Genomic DNA, 19,817 nt, shown 5'->3' with positions numbered 1-19,817 from the left:
ATTTTATTGTGTCTGCTGATTTTCCTTAATATCATTATTGTAAATTCCTTTTCAGGGAGTTTCTACATTTCCATTTCTTTGGGACCAGTTGCTGGTGAACTATTGTGTTCCTTTAACAGTGAGATATTTTCTTGCTTTTTCATGTTTTTTTGTATCCTTGCATTGATATCTTCAGATCTCGTGAAACAGTTGCCTCTTTCAATTTTGTATAGTGGCTTTCATGGGGAAAGACTCACCTGCAGATATGTCCCAGGGTGTCAGTTGGGTAGGGTGCATTAGCTTTTTACTGGGTGGATACAATAGCATAGCCTCAATACAGTTTCTTCAGCTACAGTCAATGTCATTGATGCCTGTGAGTGCCTCAGTTGCTTAGGCTGCAGAAGTTTGTGTGGCTGGTCTACCTATGTGGGGTCTGCTCCCTTGTGAATGAGGGAGCTGGCTATGCTACCATGGGTAGAGAACCAGGATCATCTGTGATTTGGGGGAAGTGCAGGGCTGGTCAGCCAGCATCTCTTCTCAGGTGCTACTCCTTTGAGGACAGGGTTCCAGGCTGGTCTTCACTCTGGGGAAGCAAGGGGCTGGTTAGCCAGCAGCTCAGCTCACTTGACATTTTGCTGCTTCACTTGACATTTTGCTTTTTAGTATAGTTAATTTTTCTTGTAGGCAAATCTAGTAAACCTAGGTAATGTTTTTTAGGCTAAAGACTGTGATTTATTCATCTGTATGTCTTCAGTGAATACCACAATGTGTAGTACATAGTAGGTGCTCAAATAATATTCACTCAATTAATTAATCTGAACCTTTTTGGAGTATTTGAGGTTTATTATAGGATCTAATAGCTGTTCTATTTTGATATCTCAATTCTTATCTTCTTTCACTCCTCTCTTGCTGTTTAATTTCTTTCTTTTTCTTTTCCTTTGCCTGCCTGCTTTCTTTTCTTTGTTTCTTTTGTATTGAGATATATCATTCTTTGTTTATTTCTGTTTGATAAGCTAACTTCAAAAAGTATCTAATTTTACCTTACAAATGATATAAATGTCAATAATACTCTATAACTTTCTAACTAAAATGTTAACTATAGATGTACTTTTAGAGTAGACACATGTTTGCATTTCCCTTTTCTCAATCTACCTCTATGTTAATTTTTTAAAAAGAAAAAATTGCTTACTAGGACTTGTACCCATGGCTGGAATATGAATTCAGTTCAATGTTCTGAAATCTCTTTGTGCTCCTCTTCTATTTTTTGAGACAAGATTTCTTTATGTTGCTCAGACTGGTCTCAAATTCCTGAGCTCAAAGAGTCCTCCTGCCTTAGTCTCCCAGAGTAGCTGGGGCTACAGAGGGACACCACCATGCCCTATTCCCCTGTTTTCACTTTCACACTTTAAGTTTTGTTTTAATGATTATGCTTATTAGTCTTATAAACAAGAAGCCTTTTATAGATATGTTTTATTACATATTTCATTCTTTAATATATTGATATTATGTTATAATTTTCACTGATTATTTCCAACAATATTCCCAGTTGAGAATATCTTTGAAGTGTATTTTTCAATGGTTTGGCTAGTGTCTCTTGTCTAATTTTGTAGAAAAAAATTGATTAGTAAATGTTTAAAGATGTTTCAGACCTAAAAATAGGAGTTTTATCCAAGTAATGATACATTTATATGAAGACAAAGGAATGATTTTTATGCAATTAATAAATTAATATTTATGAAATTAAATACAGCTCCCTTTCTTGTTTGGATACCTGTAGAATTATTTCTATTTCCTTGTAACTTAAAAATGTTATGAGGCCATGTCTTTTAGTCACTTCCCAATTTTAATGTATTTCAGGAAAATATGGTGTACAAGAACCCACAAAATAAATGAAGGAAACTTCATTTTGAGTCTTGTTTTTGTTATTAATATGATATGTGACTAAGGACTTAATCTATTTAGTTTCCATTCTCCCAATCTATAAAAGAGGAAACTTATGGTGACTGAATAACCTCTTTTTCGCTTGTGATATTCTATGTTTTCTGCAGTGTATACTCCATGTACCTTTTTGATTTATTGCCTCAAATGTTTGGGTTCTACTATTATATTTTGATCATTGATTTTGTGCTATTGTGTCTTAATCAAGAAATCTCACTTTTCAAAGTAGATTGGATTTCTCTGCTCTGTTCTCTAGATCCTCATTTCACTTAATATCTTCCGAGTTCTTCTTAATTTTAGATATATTTTCATGCTCATCTTGATTTGTTGATTTCGTTTCTGCGTTCCCATTGGGAAAGATAATTTAACAGTTAACATCTTCTAGTATCTAATTGCTTTGGTATTTGTGTTGCTAAGCTTTCGCGAGATCCATATAATCTTCAGCTTCCTCATTTTTTCAAACTACAATTTTTATCTTGAGGATACTAAGAATATTTTGATTTAATATTGTTTTAAACATATTTTAATGATATTTAAGGAGAAGAGTGTACTCTATTGAATTCCTGTAATTATGGGAAAAGTTTTTTCATCCCACATCCTCAAGTGTCATTGCTATTTCTTTCTAGTATTTCCCCAAAACAAAGCAGTGTTTAATATTCAAAACTGATCATGCAGAGAGAATGCCTGCTGCAGAACCTAGAAATCTTTGGTCACATAATATATTTCAGTTAAGGAAGTTGGTCTACATAGTGATTCTGAATAGTGTTCAGCACATGGATGCCAGGAACAGTGTCAGATACTGGTTTCCGTATCATCAGACATAGCCCCTGAAGCTCAGTAGGCTCTTTATATATATGTATTGAATGAAGAAGTGACTGCATTCTGCCAAATAGTAGCAATCTGTTATTATAATATTCCTTATAAATTATAAAATATTCTATAAATAATTATATAAGTTACAAAGATATAATCATTTTAATCCTTATCACAGATGAGGCAGCAGAGCCCTGTTGTGGAAATATTTGAGAAAATTCAATTAAATAAAGATGTATAGTAGGATTTTTTTTTACTGTAGGTTTTCTCAGAGCCTTTAATATTCATTATTAACTTTTGAGATGTGGATATAGCTTGCAGCAGTTCCCAAACTCATTTGCCAATAAGTTCCATTTATTTTTTGAAAACCTAATTCCATGTCTAGAAGAGCTCTAGTTTCCTTCAGAACCAGTGTGGCTCCACCCAAAGCCAAGACCTACCTTATCCAGTAATCTTATAATCTGAACTCCATAGAAAGATTCTTTTTACAAACAGACTAGATTGATTGTTTTTACTTCTTTATCACACATTTTTCCCATCAAGATTGTAATAAGTTGTCATCGTTATTCATGCTATATAATGACTTGAATTAATATTTTTTTAGGCAAGCTACCAGAGACAATACAGGAATGAGATTCTGTCCCAGAGTGCTGTCCAGGTGTTGGTTGGTGCAGCAGAAAGTTTTGGTGAGAAGAAGGGAAAGTAAGTATATTCTCAAGAGATGGCTTCTATTCTAAGCCACAGCATTTAGGAAATTATCCAAGTGAGTTTTCTTGTTTTTGTCTGGGAACTTGGCTCCCTCTACTATTAATATTAATACTATAGTATTACAGCAGAGCTGTCTGCTCTATACCCCACCCTCAGGCCAAACTACCTATTTTCAGTTTCCCAAATTTGCTGCATTCATTCTTACCTCCGTGATTTTGAACAAGCTGTTCCTTCTGACTGAAACTTTCTTTTGTTCTTTGTCCTCCCCCTGCCAAAAGTTAAGCTGTGGTAAAGAACTCTTCCTTTTAGACAATTTGAATGCCAGACTAAGTAAGGGTGAAGCCTTCCTTAATCCCTCCAGGCACATCTTCCCCAATACACAGGTAGTACTTCAACATCTTCTCTTAATACTCAGCATGCATTTGTAATCTTGTAGTGATTTCTTTAGATATAGGTCTCCAAAATAAGCAGTGGCTTCCTCAAAGTTGGTGTTTTGAGGAGTACCCTCAGATCATCCCCTGTGGAGGAATGCTGGATCTATGATTGGGCAAAGAGGGGGGTTAAACTGCAGTGCAACTGCAACAATGTCCACCCAGACGTACCTTCTAGCTCTAGACAACAGTCCTGAAGACACCACAATTCCCTGCTTAAATTGTCCTAAGCTTATTTCCAGAGTCTATTTGGGCCTCTAGTCCTGGTCCATCATCTCATGAGCAAACCTGGCCTTTGGTGTGCATACCGCTAAACCTGAAGGATGTGCCAACCTTGTGTTAAGTCACATGTACAACCTTGTGGTACACTGAAGGATAAAGTTAGATGTTAGAAAAGCAGCAGCCAGAAATTAGGGCATATTTGCATTTCATTTCAAGTACAGACTTTCAAAGTAACTAAGAGTTTTCATTTTAAGCCTAGTCATACAAATCATTATGACATTATATGTGTCATGATAGGAAGATGAAATATATCTTATTTAAAATTTTGTTTCCTTGATTTATAATGCTTGAATATTTTCATCTATGGTACCAGGGTCTCTGTTTGTCCTTTTGATCCAGGCACTTCCAATGCTTTAGGTGACCTAGTAAAGTTGAGGGAGTTGAAAGAGAGGGCTGGGCAAATGTGATCAATTCAAAACAATACCGTGCATATTTTAAAGAAGAAAGGTGCACATTGTACAGTGGAAGTTTTTAATAAATGACACAATAAAAAGCATCATTAATATATTTTCCAGGAGATGTTAAAAATAACAGGCCGGGCATAGTGGCTCATGCTTGTAATCCCAGCACTTTAGGAGGCCAAGGTGGGTGGATCACTTGAGGTCAGGAGTTCGAGACCAGCCTGACCAATATGGTGAAACCCTGTCTCTACTAAAAATACAAAAAAATTAGCCAGGCACGCTGGCATGCACCTGTAGTCCCAGCTACTCAGGAGGCTGAGACAGGAGAATTGCTTAAACCCCGAAGGCAGAGGTTGCAGTGAGCTGAGATCGTGCCACTGCACTCCAGCCTGGGGGACAGAGCAAGGCTCTGTCTCAAAAATAAAAATAAAAATAAAACAACATAGAGCAATTCAGCCCACTGCCTTGATTTTTTTCTCTTTAAATGTTCCCCAAAGGCAGAAGCAACATATGCCTATGAAGGCAAACTTTGGAATATATTACATTTTTTATGCATGCATGTAAGAGATATACATTGAAAACCAATATGTGCAAAGCTATATATTACCAATATATGCCAGTCACTGTAGGGAATATTAATATTAGCAAAATGGTATTCCAGCCCCTAGAGAACTTTCTATTGATTGTGCTTATATTCAGTTCTTGCTTCTTTGCTGAGCTGATTTTACCATTTGCTAATTATTCCTATGAGTGCCTCATGTGTCAGGGTGACCTGTGGCAAGAAAAACAAGTCTAAGAAAAGAAAGAGTGGAGGGTTTAAACAGGAGCACCAGGACCTATGCTAAGTGCTTGTATAATTGCCTAAAAAATAATACTTTGAGCACATAGTTTCTTTTTATTGAGTGTCATACCAGGTACAGTTTTAAACACTTTACATGTATTAACCTATTTTACCTCAGAAGAATCTTATTAGATGCTGTTGTTATATTCACGATGCAGGTTAGGAAAGTAAAACAAAGAGAAATTAAATAATTTATGCAAGGTCATTTGACTCATAAATTACAGAGTTGGGATTCAAAGCCAAGCTGCCTCACTATCCGGTTAAATAGATCATACTGTTTCCCTAAATCAGGTCTAAACAGTGAACATGTTGATGTAAAACAGGAGTTCAAGAGCCTGAATTACTCAGTAATTTGTGCTGTAAAGTGTCACACATAGATATCACAATAAGACTATATTAAATGCTTATTTTTTTGAGTCCAGGGAGCCCTCTCATTTATTATCTCTGTGGCAACACTTACCACGTTTTACTGCAATTGGTATTTACATGTTTCATCCCACTAGTCTGCTGCAGCCTTGAGGGCAGACCAGTATTTCTTTATGGTTTATCTTTGGCATTTAACAACCATAGCAGATGTTGAATAAATATTTTTTCAATTATAAATGAATCAAGTCTATACATATTCAACATTTTCCATTTATTTACCGCATATTATATTGAATTACAGATAATTGAATGACTTCATTCTTTTCAATTACGTTAGTATCCCTGTAGTAAAAAAATATATATACAAGTTTTAAAGTAAGAACATTATAATTCATAGAAAGGGCAAGGTTTACCTTTGAACTTGGGTTTCCAATGCCCTTCCATGAAGCCACATTATAAGGTAGGGCCTCACATCCAAGGGCAGAGCCTTACTCTCCTTTTGATCATGACGATGAAAGTATCTGGTCAGCAGCAGGTAAATTCCTTGAAAAGCCAAGGAGATTGGCTAAACAAGACATGATCATATACACGGATCTGAGCTGTCTCAATTTAAAAAAAAAAAAAAAAAAAGCTAGCAGAAAGCTACAGAAAACTTGGGACAAGTGCTACCAAAATGACATTGAGCTCTTATGACCAGTGACTTTTCTAAGTTACCATTTAAACTCATTTTTAGTCATTCTAAACCTTACTATCTGCTTTGAAGGTGAAGACAAAGAGATGGGAAGATGTGTGATATGAGTTGGATGCTTTATACATGCTTTCCCATTTAATTATCCCAGCCTAACATTGGTATTTTTATCCTTATTTTGTAGATTAGCAAGCAAGTTAATGAGGTAATTTGTCCATTGCCATACCAGACAATGGGGAATCTAACATGAAAACCCAGATGTCTGAATCCCAAATATTTGAAACATAGTATGTTTTCTATCCCTGAACCTTGAAATCTCTATTATTTTCAACCATGTACCTCCAATTTTTAATACTCTCTGTTTAACAAGTGAGCCTGACAATCTAACTTCATGAACCATGCCCATGAAAATGTCTTAATCCAACCATCATGGCACAAAATAGTCTTCCTGTTTTGTGCAAAATTAAACTAATGTACAACATTAAACTTCCAGTACAACATTAAACTTATCTCAAAATGTTTAAAGCATGTTTAAAGATTTCTGTCTTTTTCTAGATGTATGAGTCTTGACACAATAAAGAATTATTCTGAAAGCCAAAAAACAGTTACCTTTGCTAGAAAACTACTACTTAATTGGGTGTATAATACCAGAAAGGAAAAAGAGGGCCCATCAAAGTAAGTGCTTTTGAACCTTATAAGAAATGCTATTATATTCACTTGAAATTCCCTGTTTTTTCTTTTAAAATGGTATCTTGAATTTTTTTTTATTATACTGTAAGTGCTAGGGTACATGTGCACAACGTGCAGGTTACATATGCATACATGTGACATGTTGGTGTGCTTCACTCATTAACTCGTCATTTACATTAGGTATATCTCCTAATGCTATCCTTCCCCCCTCCCCTCACCCCACAACAGGCCCCAGTGTGTGATGTTCCCCACCATGTGTCCAAGTGTTCTCATTGTTCAGTTCCCACCTATGAGTGAGAACATGTGGTGTTTGGTTTTTCATCCTTGCAATAGTTTGCTGAGAATGATGGTTTCCAGCTTCATCCATGTCCCTACAAAGGACATGAACTCATCCCTTTTTATGGCTGCATAGTATTCCACGGTGTATATGTGCCATATTTTCTTAATCCAGTCTATCATTGATGGACATTTGGGTTGGTTCCAAGTCTTTGCTTTTGTGAATAGTGCCGCAATAAACATATGTGTGCATGTGTCTTTATAGCAGCATGATTTATAATCCTTTGGGTATATACCCAGTAATGGGATGGCTGGGTCAAATGGTATTTCTAGTTCTAGATCCTTGAGGAATCACCACACTGTCTTCCACAATGGTTGAACTAAGTTACAGCCCCACAAACAGTGTAAATGTGTTCCTATTTCTCCACATCCTCTCCAGCACCTGTTGTTTCCTGACTTTAATGATTGCCATTCTAACTGGTGTGAGATGGTATCTCATTGTGATTTTGATTTGCATTTCTCTGATGGCGAGTGATGATGAGCATTTTTTCATGTGTCTTTTGGCTGCATAAATGTCTTCTTTTGAGAAGTGTCTGTTCATATCCTTTGCCCACTTTTTGATGGGGTTGTTTGTTTTTTTCTCGTAAATTTGTTTGAGTTCTTTGTAGATTCTGGATATTAGCCCTTTGTCAGATGGGTAGATTGCAAAAATTTTCTCCCATTCTGTAGGTTGCCTGTTCACTCTGATGGTAGTTTCTTTTGCTGTGCAGAAGCTCTTTAGTTTAATTAGATCCCATTTGTCAATTTTGACTTTTGTTGCCATTGCTTTTGGTGTTTTAGTCCTGAAGTCCTTGCCCATGCCTATGTTCTGAATGGTATTGCCTAGGTTTTCTTCTAGGGTTTTTATGGTTTTAGGTCTAACATTTAAGTCTTTAATCCATCTTGAATTGATTTTTGTATAAGGTGTAAGGAAGGGATCCAATTTCAGCTTTCTACATATGGCTAGCCAGTTTTCCCAGCACCATTTATTAAATAGGGAATCCTTTCCCCATTTCTTGTTTTTCTCAGGTTGGTCAAAGATCAGATGGTTGTAGATGTGTGGTATTATTTCTGAGGGCTCTGTTCTGTTCCATTCGTCTATATCTCTGTTTTGGTACCAGTACCATGCTGTTTTGGTTACCACAGCCTTGTAGTATAGTTTGAAGTCAGGTAGCATGATGCCTCCAGCTTTGTCCTTTTGGCTTATGATTGACTTAGCAATGTGGGCTCTTTTTTGGTTCCATATGAAGTTTAAAGTAGTTTTTTCCAATTCTGTGAAGAAAGTCATTGATAGCTTGTTGGGGATGGTATTGAATCTATAAATTACCTTGGGCAGTATGACCATTTTAACGATATTGATTCTTCCTATCCATGAGCATGGAATGTTCTTCCATTTGTTTGTATCCTCATTTATTTTGTTGAGCAGTGGTTTGTAGTTCTTCTTGAAGAGGTCCTTCACATCCCTTGTAAGTTGGATTCCTAGGTATTTTATTCTCTTTGAAGCAATTGTGAATGGGAGTTCACTCATGATTTGGCTGTTTGTCTGTTATTGGTGTATAAGAATGCTTGTGATTTTTGTACATTGATTTTGTATCCTGAGACTTTGCTGAAGTTGCTTATGAGCTTAAGGAGATTTTGGGCTGAGACGATGGGGTTTTCTAAATATACAATCTTGTCATCTGCAAACAGGGACAATTTGACTTCCTCTTTTCCTAATTGACTACCCTTTATTTCCTTCTCCTGCCTGATTGCCCTGGCCAGAACTTCCAACACTATGTTGAATAGGAGTGGTGAGAGAGGGCATCCCTGTCTTGTGGCAGTTTTCAAAGGGAATGCTTTCAGTTTTTGCCCATTCAGTATGATATTGGCTATGGGTTTGTCATAAATAACTCTTATTATTTTGAGATACGTCCCATCAATACCTAATTTATTAAGAGTTTTTAGCATGAAGGGCTTTGAATTTTGTTGAAGGCCTTTTCTGCATCTATTGAGATAATCATGTGATTTTTGCCTTTGGTTCGTTTTATATGCTGGATTACATTTATTGATTTGTGTATGTTGAACCAGCCTTGCATCCCAGGGATGAAGCCCACTTGATCATAGTAGATAAGCTTTTTGATGTGCTGCTGGATTCGGTTTGCCAGTATTTTATTGAGGATTTTTGCATCGATGTTCATCAGGAATATTGGTCTAAAATTCTCTTTTTTTGTTGTGTCTCTGCCAGGCTTTGGTATCAGGATGATGCTGGCCTCATAAAATGAGTTAGGGAGGATTCCCTCTTTTTCTATTGATTGAAATAGTCTTAGAAGGAATGGTAGCAGCTCCTCCTTGTACCTCTGGTAGAATTCGGCTGTGAATCCATCTGGTCCTGGACTTCTTTTGGTTGGTAAGCTATTAATTGTTTCCTCAATTTCAGAGCCTGTTATTGGTCTATTCAGAGATTCAAATTCTTCCTGGTTTAGTCTTGGGAGGGTGTATTGTCCAGGAATTTATCCATTTCTTGTAGATTTTCTAGTTTATTTGTGTAGTGGTGTTTATAGTATTCTCTGAGGGTAGTTTGTATTTCTAGGGGATTGGTGGTGATATCCCCTTTATCATTTTTTATTGCATCTATTTGATTCTTTTGTCTTTTCCTCTTTATTAGTCTTGCTAGTGGTCTATCAATTTTGTTGATCTTTTCAAAAAAACCAGCTCCTGGATTCATTGATTTTCTGAAGGGTTTTTCGTGTCTCTATCTCCTTCAGTTCTGCTCTGATCTTAGTTATTTCTTGCCTTCTGCTAGCTTTTGAATGTGTTTGCTCTTGCTTCTCTAGTTCTTTTAATTGTGATGTTAGGGTGTCAATTATAGATTTTTCCTGCTTTCTTTTGTGGGCATTTAGTGCTACAAATTTCCCTCTACACACTGCTTTAAATGTGTCCCAGAGATTCTGGTATGCTGTGTCTTTGTTCTTATTGGTTTCAAAGAACATCTTTATTTCTGCCTTCATTTTGTCATGTACCCAGTAGTCACTCAGCAGCTGGTTGTTCGGTTTCCATGTAGTTGAGCGATTTTGAGTGAGTTTCTTAATCCTGAGTTCTAATTTGATTGCACTGTGGTCTGAGAGACAGTTTGTTATAATTTCTGTTCTTTTGCATTTGCTGAGGAGTGCTTTACTTCCAACTATGTGGTCAATTTTGGAATAAGTGTGATGTGGTGCTAATAAGAATGTATATTCTGTTGATTTGGGGTGGAGAGTTCTGTAGATGTCTATTAGGTCTGCTTGGTGCAGAGCTGAGTTCAATTCCTGGATATCCTTGTTAACTTTCTGTCTCGTTGTTCTGTCCAATGTTGACAGTGGGGTGTTAAAGTCTCCCATTATTATTGTGTGGGAGTCTTAAGTCTCTTTCTAGGTCTCTAAGAACTTGCTTTATGAATCTGGGTGCTCCTGTATTGGGTGCATATATATTTAGGATAGCTAGCTCTTCTTGTTGAATTGATCCCTTTACCATTATGTAATGGCCTTCTTTGTCTCTTTTGATCTTCGTTGGTTTAAAGTCTGTTTTATCAGAGACTAGGATTGCAACCCCTGCTGTTTTTTGCTTTCCATTTGCTTGGTAGATCTTCCTCCGTCCCTTTATTTTGAGCCTATGTGTGTCTCTGTACATGAGATGGGTCCCCTGAATACAGAACACTGATGGGTCTTGACTCTTTATCCAACTTGCCAGTCTGTGTCTTTTAATTGGAGCATTTAGCCCATTTATATTTAAGGTTAATATTGTTATGTGTGGATTTGATCCTGTCATTATGATGTTAGCTGGTTATTTTGCCCATTAGTTGATGCAGTTTCTTCCTAGCATAGATGGTCTTACAATTTGGCTTGTTTTTGCTGTGGCTGCTACCAGTTGTTCCTTTCCATGTTTAGTACTTCCTTTAGGAGCTCTTGTAGGGCAGGCCTGGTGGTGACAAAATCTCTCAGCATTTGCTTTTCTGTAAAGGATTTTATTTCTCCTTCACTTATGAAGCTTAGTTTGGCTGGACATGAAATCCTGGGTTGAAAATTCTTTTCTTTAAGAATGTTGAATATTGGCCCCCCATTGTCTTCTGCCTTGTAGAGTTTCTGCTGAGAGATCTGCTATTATTCTGATGGGCTTCCCTTTGTGGGTAACCTGACCTTTCTCTCTGGTTGCCTTTTACATTTTTTCCTTCATTTCAACTTTGGTGGATCTGACAATTATGTGTCTTGGGGTTGTTCTTCTTGAGGAGTATCTTTGTGGCATTCTCTGTATTTCCTGAATTTGAATGTTGGCCTGCCTTGCTAGGTTGGGGAAGCTCTTCTGGATAATACCCTGCAGAGTGTTTTCCAACTTGGTTCCATTCTCCCTGTCACTTTCAGGTATACCAATCGGATGTAGATTTGGTCTTTTCACATAGTCCCATATTTCTTGGAGGCTTTATTCATTTCTTTTTACTCTTTTTTCTCTAAACTTCTCTTCTTGCTTCATTTCATTTATTTGATCTTCAATCACTGATACCCTTTCTTCCAGTTGATCTAATTGGCTACTGAAGCTTGTGCATTCATCATGTAGTTCTTGTGCCATGGTTTTCACCTCCATCAGGTCCTTTAAGGACTTCTCTACACTGGTTATTCTAGTTAGCCATTTGTCTAATCTTTTTTCAAGGTTTTTAGCTTCTTTGCCATGGGTTCGAACTTCCTCCTTTAGCTCGGAGAAGTTTGATCATCTGAAACCTTCTTCTCTCAACTCATCAAAGTCATTCTCCATCCAGCTTTGTTCTGTTGCTGGTGAGGAGCTGTGTTCTTTTGGAGGGGGAGAGGTGCTCTGATTTTTGGAATTTTCAGCTTTTCTGCTCTGTTTTTTCCCCATCTTTGTGGTTTTATCTACTTTTGGTCTTTGATGATGGTGACGTACAGATGGGGTTTTGGTGTGGATGTCCTTTGTGTTTGTTACTTTTCCTTCTAACAGTCAGGACACTCAGCTGCAGGTCTGTTGGAGTTTGCTGGAGGTCCACTCCAGACCCTGTTTGCCTGGGTATCAGCAGCAGAGGCTGCAGAACAGCGAATATTGCTGAACAGCAAATGTTGCTGCCTGATCATTCCTCCAGATGTTTCATCTCAGAGGGTTACTCGGCCTTGTGAGGTGTCAGTCTGCCCTTACTGGGGGGTGCCTCCCAATTAGGCTACTCGGGGGTCAGAGATCCACTTGAGGAGGCAGTCTGTCCGTTCTCAGATCTCAGACTCCGTGCTGGGAGAACCACTACTCTCTTCAAAGCTGTCAGGCAGGGACATTTAAGTCTGCAGAGGTTTCTGCTGCCTTTTGTTCGGCTATGCCCTGCCCCCAGAGGTGGAGTCTACAGAGGAAGGCAGGCCTCCTTGAGCTGCAGTGGGCTCCACCCAGTTTGAGCCTCCCGGCCACTTTATTTACCTACTCAAGCCTCAGCAATGGTGGGCGCCCCTCCCCCAGCCTTGCTGCTGCCTTGCAATTCGATCTCAGACTGCTGTGCTAGCAATGAGTGAGGCTCCGTGGGCGTGGGACCCTCCGAGCCAGGTGCGGGATATAATCTCCTGGTGTGCCGTTTGCTAAGACCATTGGAAAAGTGCAGTATTAGGGTGGGAGTGATCCGATTTTCCAGATGTCATCTGTCACAGCTTCACTTGGCTAGGAAAGGGAATTCCCCACCCCTTGCACTTCCCAGATGAGGCGATGCCTTGCCCTGCTTCGGCTCATGCTCGGTGCACTGCACCCACTGTCCTGCACCCACTGTCCAACAAGCCCCAGTGAGATGAACCCGGTACCTCAGCTGGAAATGCAGAAATCACCTGTCTTCTGTGTCACTCATGTTGGGAGCTGTAGACTGGAGCTGTTCCTATTTGGCTATCTTGGAACCGCCCCCTATCCTGAATATTTTGCAAAATATTTTGAGGAATTTTACAATGAAATTTCTTTTTAAAAATTTTTGCATATTTTATTATCTGAAAAATGGCCTTATTTACAGTCATAGAAAATGCTCACAAACATACCTAAAGTAAGAAAACAAAAATAATCTGTATTAACAAATTCATTTTTTATACCTGTTACTAAATCAGCCTTCAAACTCACCACAAATTTTGGTACCACCATATATTGTTAGAGTTTTTATAAAAATCAAAGGAGATTATGGCATAATATAAAAGAAAAATGATCTGGCCAACATCCACTATAAACCTTAGCTGCATCCTTTTAATTTTTTATTTTTTAAAAAAATAAAGGGTTTTTTTCCTGTCTTTACAATTGATTTAAAGCTTTGAAGTGGGTGGTAGCCACCTCAGAGGAGACTGATGAGTGTCACAGGGCATAAATAGCTACAGAATGTTTATTAGAAATGTGGGGGTCAGCCACCACCCTAAATTTCTTATGTAGATACATAAAGTTACTTAAAGAATAAAAAGGATAGGAATAGTATTCTCTTTTTAATTGAGGTAAATTTCATATACATAAGTTAACCATTAACCATTTTAAAGTGTATAATTCAGTGTTATTTATTAGTCCAAAAATAAACTGGGTATTCATTAAGCAGTCATTCCCCATTTTGCCTTTTTGCCCTGCTCCTGGAAAGCACCAGTCTGTTTTCTGTCCCTGTGAATTTACTTATTTCAAATGTTTCACATAAATGAAATCATCACTATGTAGCCTTGTGTTTCTGGCTTCTTTGACTTACCATAATGTTTTCATGCACATAATAGAATGTGTTAGTAGCATAAGGGTCATCCTCTTTGTAGCATGTATCAATATGTGATTCCTATTTAAGGTTAAATAATGTTCCATGGTATATATACCACATTTTATTTACCCATTCATCAGTTTATGGACATTTGAGTTGTTTCTGCCTTTTGGCTATTATGAATAGTGCTGCCATGAACATTCATGTGCAAGTTTTTATTTGAATACCTGCTTTCTACTCAAGGGCATATCCCAGGGGCAAAATTGCAGGACTGTGTGGTAATTCTATATTTAGTTTCTTGAGTAACCACCAAATTGTTTTCCACACTTGGTATACAATTTTGATATCAGGAAGTATAAGTCCTTCAACTTTCTTTTTCAAGATTGTTGTAACTAGTTGAGGTCCCTTAGAATTCCATATAAATTTTAGATTATCTTGCCTGTTTCTGCAAAATAGAGAAAAAGGTCAAGATTTTTATAGGATTTAATTTAATCTGTAGATTGCTTTGGGTAGCATTGTCATATTATCAATATTAAGCCTTCCAAACCATGAACATGGAATGTCTTACCTTTTATTTAAATCTTTAACTTATTTTGGTAATGTTTTGTTGTTTTGAGCACACAAGTTTTAGGTTATCATTAATCCTAACTATTTTGTTGTTTTTGGTGCTATTTTAAATATAATTGTTTTCATAATTTCATTTTCAGATCAGTTCTTTCTAGTGTATAGAAATACAACTGATTTTTATATATCGATTTTGTTTCCTGAAACTTTGCTATTTTGTTTATTAGCTCTAGTTGATTTTTGCACATTCTCTAGGATTTTCAATATATAGGATTATGTCATCCACAAATAGAGATCATTTTACTTCTTCCTTTTCAATTGGAATTTCTTTTTTTTCTTAGATTCAAGGGAAAGAAATATAGCTAGTGACAAAATGAATGAGATCAGTGACTGCAAATTTAACCATAAATTTAAGCAAAGGTAACCTCCAGTGCCATGCTTTGCCAAACATGGTTTTGCTGCTGGAAGAGATCAAGAAAAGCAGACTGGAGAGAGGACAGAGAGGTTATCACAAAGTTAACAAGGCTTAAACTCTGCAGCTCCCATCACAGAGGAACTGCCAGAGGCCTTGGAGGGCCCTGACAATGTGAGCACAGACTATATATTACTGCACTCATAATTTCATCATCTTTTTTTCAAATGGTATCCAAAATTGTAAAAGCTTCTGGGCTATGGCATAGATGTACCTTTGAGAATGAGAAAATGATCTGGTACTTACCCAGTCTTCAATCAGCAATTAATTAATCATTATCATGTGAATTTTAACAACAATAGTGTATTATTATACTACTTGAATAATTAAAATATTAAAGTAAATCTTTTTATCTACATTTCTACTCTCCATCATATTGAATATGGAAGCTATTTTTCAAAGCATATACATTAATTTAAATTTTGTGATAAAATTTGGATCCATATATTCCACCACCATGCATCCTAGGCTTTGATCCCAATTTTATACCTTGACAAGAGAAGATGCTCATGATATGTTGTTAAAAGGCAAAAATGCAGGTTACAGAAAAATATGTGTCATATAACTTCTTTTATGTTTATAGATAATCATTTTATAAACATAAAAAGTTGGAACAATATTCAAACTAATAGTATTCATCTCTGAAAATAGGAATTATCAAAAGCTAGAAAGTATTCTCTTTATTTAAAAAAATTCCAGTTTGAATTTTTCCTGTGTTATACCAAAAATATTTCCATTAAAAGTAAAAAGAAAAAGTGAATGAGATTTAAGGAGGGAGAGAAAGAAAAAGGAGAAACTAGACTCAAGACAGAGGAGGATCAGTGGAAGAAATTAAAAGGACAGTATCTGAAGCGGGATGCCAGAACGTGTTAGCTAGTGGTGGCTGCTTTCAGAATTATTAAAGAAGGCTCTGCAGCTGTTGATAAGTAGAACAGAAATGAGTATATATGAAAATCATTTAATGTAAACCTTTTATCAGATAAAACTGTCTTTTTGTTTTACAGATACTTCTTTTTTCGTATATGCCACACAATAGTATTTACTGAGGAATTTGAACATGTTGGATACCTTGTGATATTAATGAATATATTTCCCTTTATAATCTCTTGGATATCCCAGTTAAATGTAATCTACCACAGCGAATTAAAACACACTAACTACTGTTTTCTTACACTTTATATTCTAGAGGCACTACTTAAGGTAATCTAAAATTTATGTGTGTATGGAAGTGTTATATGTCTGACAGGGAGATTTCCTAGCCTTGTTTTTCAACACCAGCAACAGACAATTTTCTGAAGGAGTGTATGAATTTCTTCCTCACGTCTCCAAACTTTAATTTTTGAAGGTGATTTTTATAGTAACTCAATAGATAATATGCATACTTGAAGCACTGATTTTGTATTTCCAGAAATAAATTTTAAAATGGTGTGTGTCAAAGGGACACAAAGTGAGTTTAAAAGGTATTGGCAATATTCTCAGTCTTAGCAGGGTGGTGAGTACTTGAAGGTTCATTTTATTATTTTTATACTGGATAGATATTTTTATATCTCTCTAGTATGATAGAGGAATACACAGAGTACAATGGGAACAGACAGAAGGAGCTTCTTATGCAGAATAGTAGGGTCGGAGAAGGAAGGTATTCAAGGGAAAGCAACACTTGAGTTGAATTTTGAATAATGTCTAGGAGACAAAAAATAGAATAACTACAAGTACATTGCATAATAAACAACAAGAACAAGGGAAAACATAGAAACAACACCATGACACATTAAGGAACACTACTTCCAATGACTGAAGCTCAGGAATGAGTTGGTCAGAGTGGAGATTGGAGAGATGTTAAATATGTTTTCAGGATGTGGAAAATGAGGGAAGAGACATAGATGTGAATTAAATAATAAAGGGCAGGCCATGCTGTCTCATCTACTTTTGTGACATCAACTGTCATTCATAGTCTAATGACTCCCAAATTCATGTCTATAGCTCAAATTTTATCCAGAGCCGTAGATCATATAGGTAGCTGCTGACTATATCCCTCTGACAAAGTACTGTGCAAACATTACAAGCAGCATATTGAAAAGAAATTTGTCTTCTCTTATCCTACTCTCCCTTCAGAATTTCAATGGAAACCCAATTTCCCAAGCTGAAATCTACAATCATCTTTGAAATCTCCCACTTTCTTAGCTATACTAGGTTTCAAGAAACCTTTTTTTGAAATATGCAGAAAGACTGACTGTATCAACTATCACAAAATAGTAGGAATTTTGACTATTTTCTCCCTTCGAATAGATGCTTCAGTATTTTAGCTATTTGATTTCAAATTAGTATGATCATTTACTAGTATAAATATATACTTTAACATGTCTAAATTCAAATTATTATTATTATTATACTTTAAGTTCTAGGGTACATGTGCACAACGTGCAGGTTTATTACATATGTAAACATGTGCCATGTTGGTTTGCTGCACCCACTAACTCGTCATTTACATTAGTTATTTCTCCTACTGCTATCCCTTCCCCCAGCCCCCGACCCCACGACAAGATCCAGTGTGTGATGTTCCTTGCCCTGTGTCCAGGTGTTCTGATTGTTCACATCCCACCTACGAGTGAGAACATGCGGTGTTTGGTTTTCTGTCCTTGTGATAGTTTGCTCAGAATGATGGTTTCCAGCTTCATCCATGTCCCTACAAAGGACATGAACCCATCCTTTTTTATGGCTACGTAGTATTCCATGGTGTATATGGGCCACATTTTCTTAATCCAGTCTATCAATGATGGACATTTGGGTTGGTTCCAAGTCTTTGCTATTGTGAATGGTGCCGCAATAGACATATGTGTTCATGTGTCTTTATAGTAGCATGATTTATAATCCTTTAGGTATCTACCCAGTAATGGGATGGCTGGGTCAAATGGTATTTCTAGTTCTAGATCCTTGAGGAATTGCCACACTGTTCCACAATGGTTGAACTAGTTTCTACTCCCACCAACAGTGTAAAAGTGTTCCTATGTCTCCACATCTTCTCCAGCACCTGTTGTTTCCTTTTTAATGATCGCCATTCTAACTGGTGTGAGATGGTATCTCATTGTGGTTTTGATTTGCATTTCTCTGATGACCAGTGATGATGAGCATTTTTTCATGCGTCTATTGGCTGCATAAATGTCTTCTTTTGAGAAGTGTCTGTTCATGTCCTTTGCCCACTTTTTGATGGGGTTGTTTGTTTTTTTCTTGTAAATTTGTTTGAGTTCATTGTAGATTCTGGATATTAGCCCTTTGTCAGATGAGTAGGTTGCAAAATTTTTCTCCCATTTTGTAGGTTGCCTGTTCACTCTGATGGTAGTTTCTTTTGCTGTGCAGAAGCTCTTTAGTTTAATTAGATCCCATTTGTCAATTTTGGCTTTTGTTGCCATTGCTTTTGGTGTTTTAGACATGAAGTCCTTGCCCATGCCTATGTCCTGAATGGTAATGCCTAGGTTTTCTTCTAGGGTTTTTATGGTTTTAGGTCTAATGTTTAAGTCTTTAATCCATCTTGAATTGATTTTTGTATAAGGTGTAAAGAAGGGATCCAGTTTCAGCTTTCTACATTTGGCTAGCCAGTTTTCCCAGCACCATTTATTAAATAGGGAATCCTTTCCCCATTGCTTGTTTTTCTCAGGTTTGTCAAAGATCAGATAGTTGTAGATATGTGGCATTATTTCTGAGGTCTCTGTTCTGTTCCATTGATCCATATCTCTGTTTTGGTACCAGTACCATGCTGTTTTGGTTACTGTAGCTTTGTAGTATGGTTTGAAGTCATGTAGCGTGATGCTTCCAGCTTTGTTCTTTTGGCTTAGGATTGACTTGGCAATGTGGGCTCTTTTTTGGTTCCATATGAACTTTAAAGTAGTTTTTTCCAATTCTGTGAAGAAAGTTGTTGGTAGCTTGATGGGGATGGCATTGAATCTATAAATTACCTTGGGCAGTATGGCCATTTTCACGATATTGATTCTTCCTACCCATGAGCATGGAATGTTCTTCCATTTGTTTGTATCCTCATTTATTTCGTTGAGCAGTGGTTTGTAGTTCTCCTTGAAGAGGTCCTTCACGTCCCTTGTAAGTTGGATTCCCAGGTATTTTATTGTCTTTGAAGCAATTGTGAATGGGAGTTCACTCATGATTTGGCTCTCTGTTTGACTGTTATTGGTGTGTAAGAATGCTTGTGATTTTTGTACATTGATTTTTTATCCTGAGACTTTGCTGAAGTTGCTTATGAGCTTAAGGAGATTTTGGGCTGAGACGATGGGGTTTTCTAGATATACAATCATGTCATCTGCAAACAGGGACAATTTGACTTCCTTTTTTCCTAACTGAATACCCTTTATTTCCTTCTCCTGCCTGATTGCCCTGGCCAGAACTTCCAACACAATGTTGAATAGGAATGGTGAGAGAGGGCATCGAATTTTTTTGAGAAATTAAAAATAACTTATTCTGCATTATCCCAGATTGAAATTACACAAGTGAATTTAGTGAAGAAAGCATAATCTTTTAATAAATATATTTTTAAATCTTGAACTACTTTAATAAAAACTTTGCCCACACGTGTCACAACAAACATAAACTAATTTTGTTTTGACTACTCAGAATCATCATTTTGGA

At 36.8% G+C, this 19,817-nt stretch overlaps 1 protein-coding gene across 1 annotated transcript in view; it reads left to right on the top strand.

The window, feature by feature from the left end:
* The window catches only part of SLC9C1 (solute carrier family 9 member C1), a 137,187-nt gene that overhangs the window by 63,010 nt on the left and 54,360 nt on the right, over nt 1-19,817 (top strand). The window contains 3 exon segments of the mRNA XM_008978792.4: nt 3,335-3,432; nt 7,003-7,122; nt 16,190-16,385. Of these exon segments, the coding sequence (XP_008977040.1) occupies nt 3,335-3,432; nt 7,003-7,122; nt 16,190-16,385 (414 nt within the window).

Source organism: Pan paniscus, chromosome 2 (genome assembly GCF_029289425.2).
Source record: "Pan paniscus chromosome 2, NHGRI_mPanPan1-v2.0_pri, whole genome shotgun sequence".
Classification (NCBI taxonomy): Eukaryota; Metazoa; Chordata; class Mammalia; order Primates; family Hominidae; genus Pan; species Pan paniscus.
The sequence above is the reverse complement of the archived record's forward strand: the minus strand, read 5'-3'. Positions and strand labels throughout refer to the sequence as shown.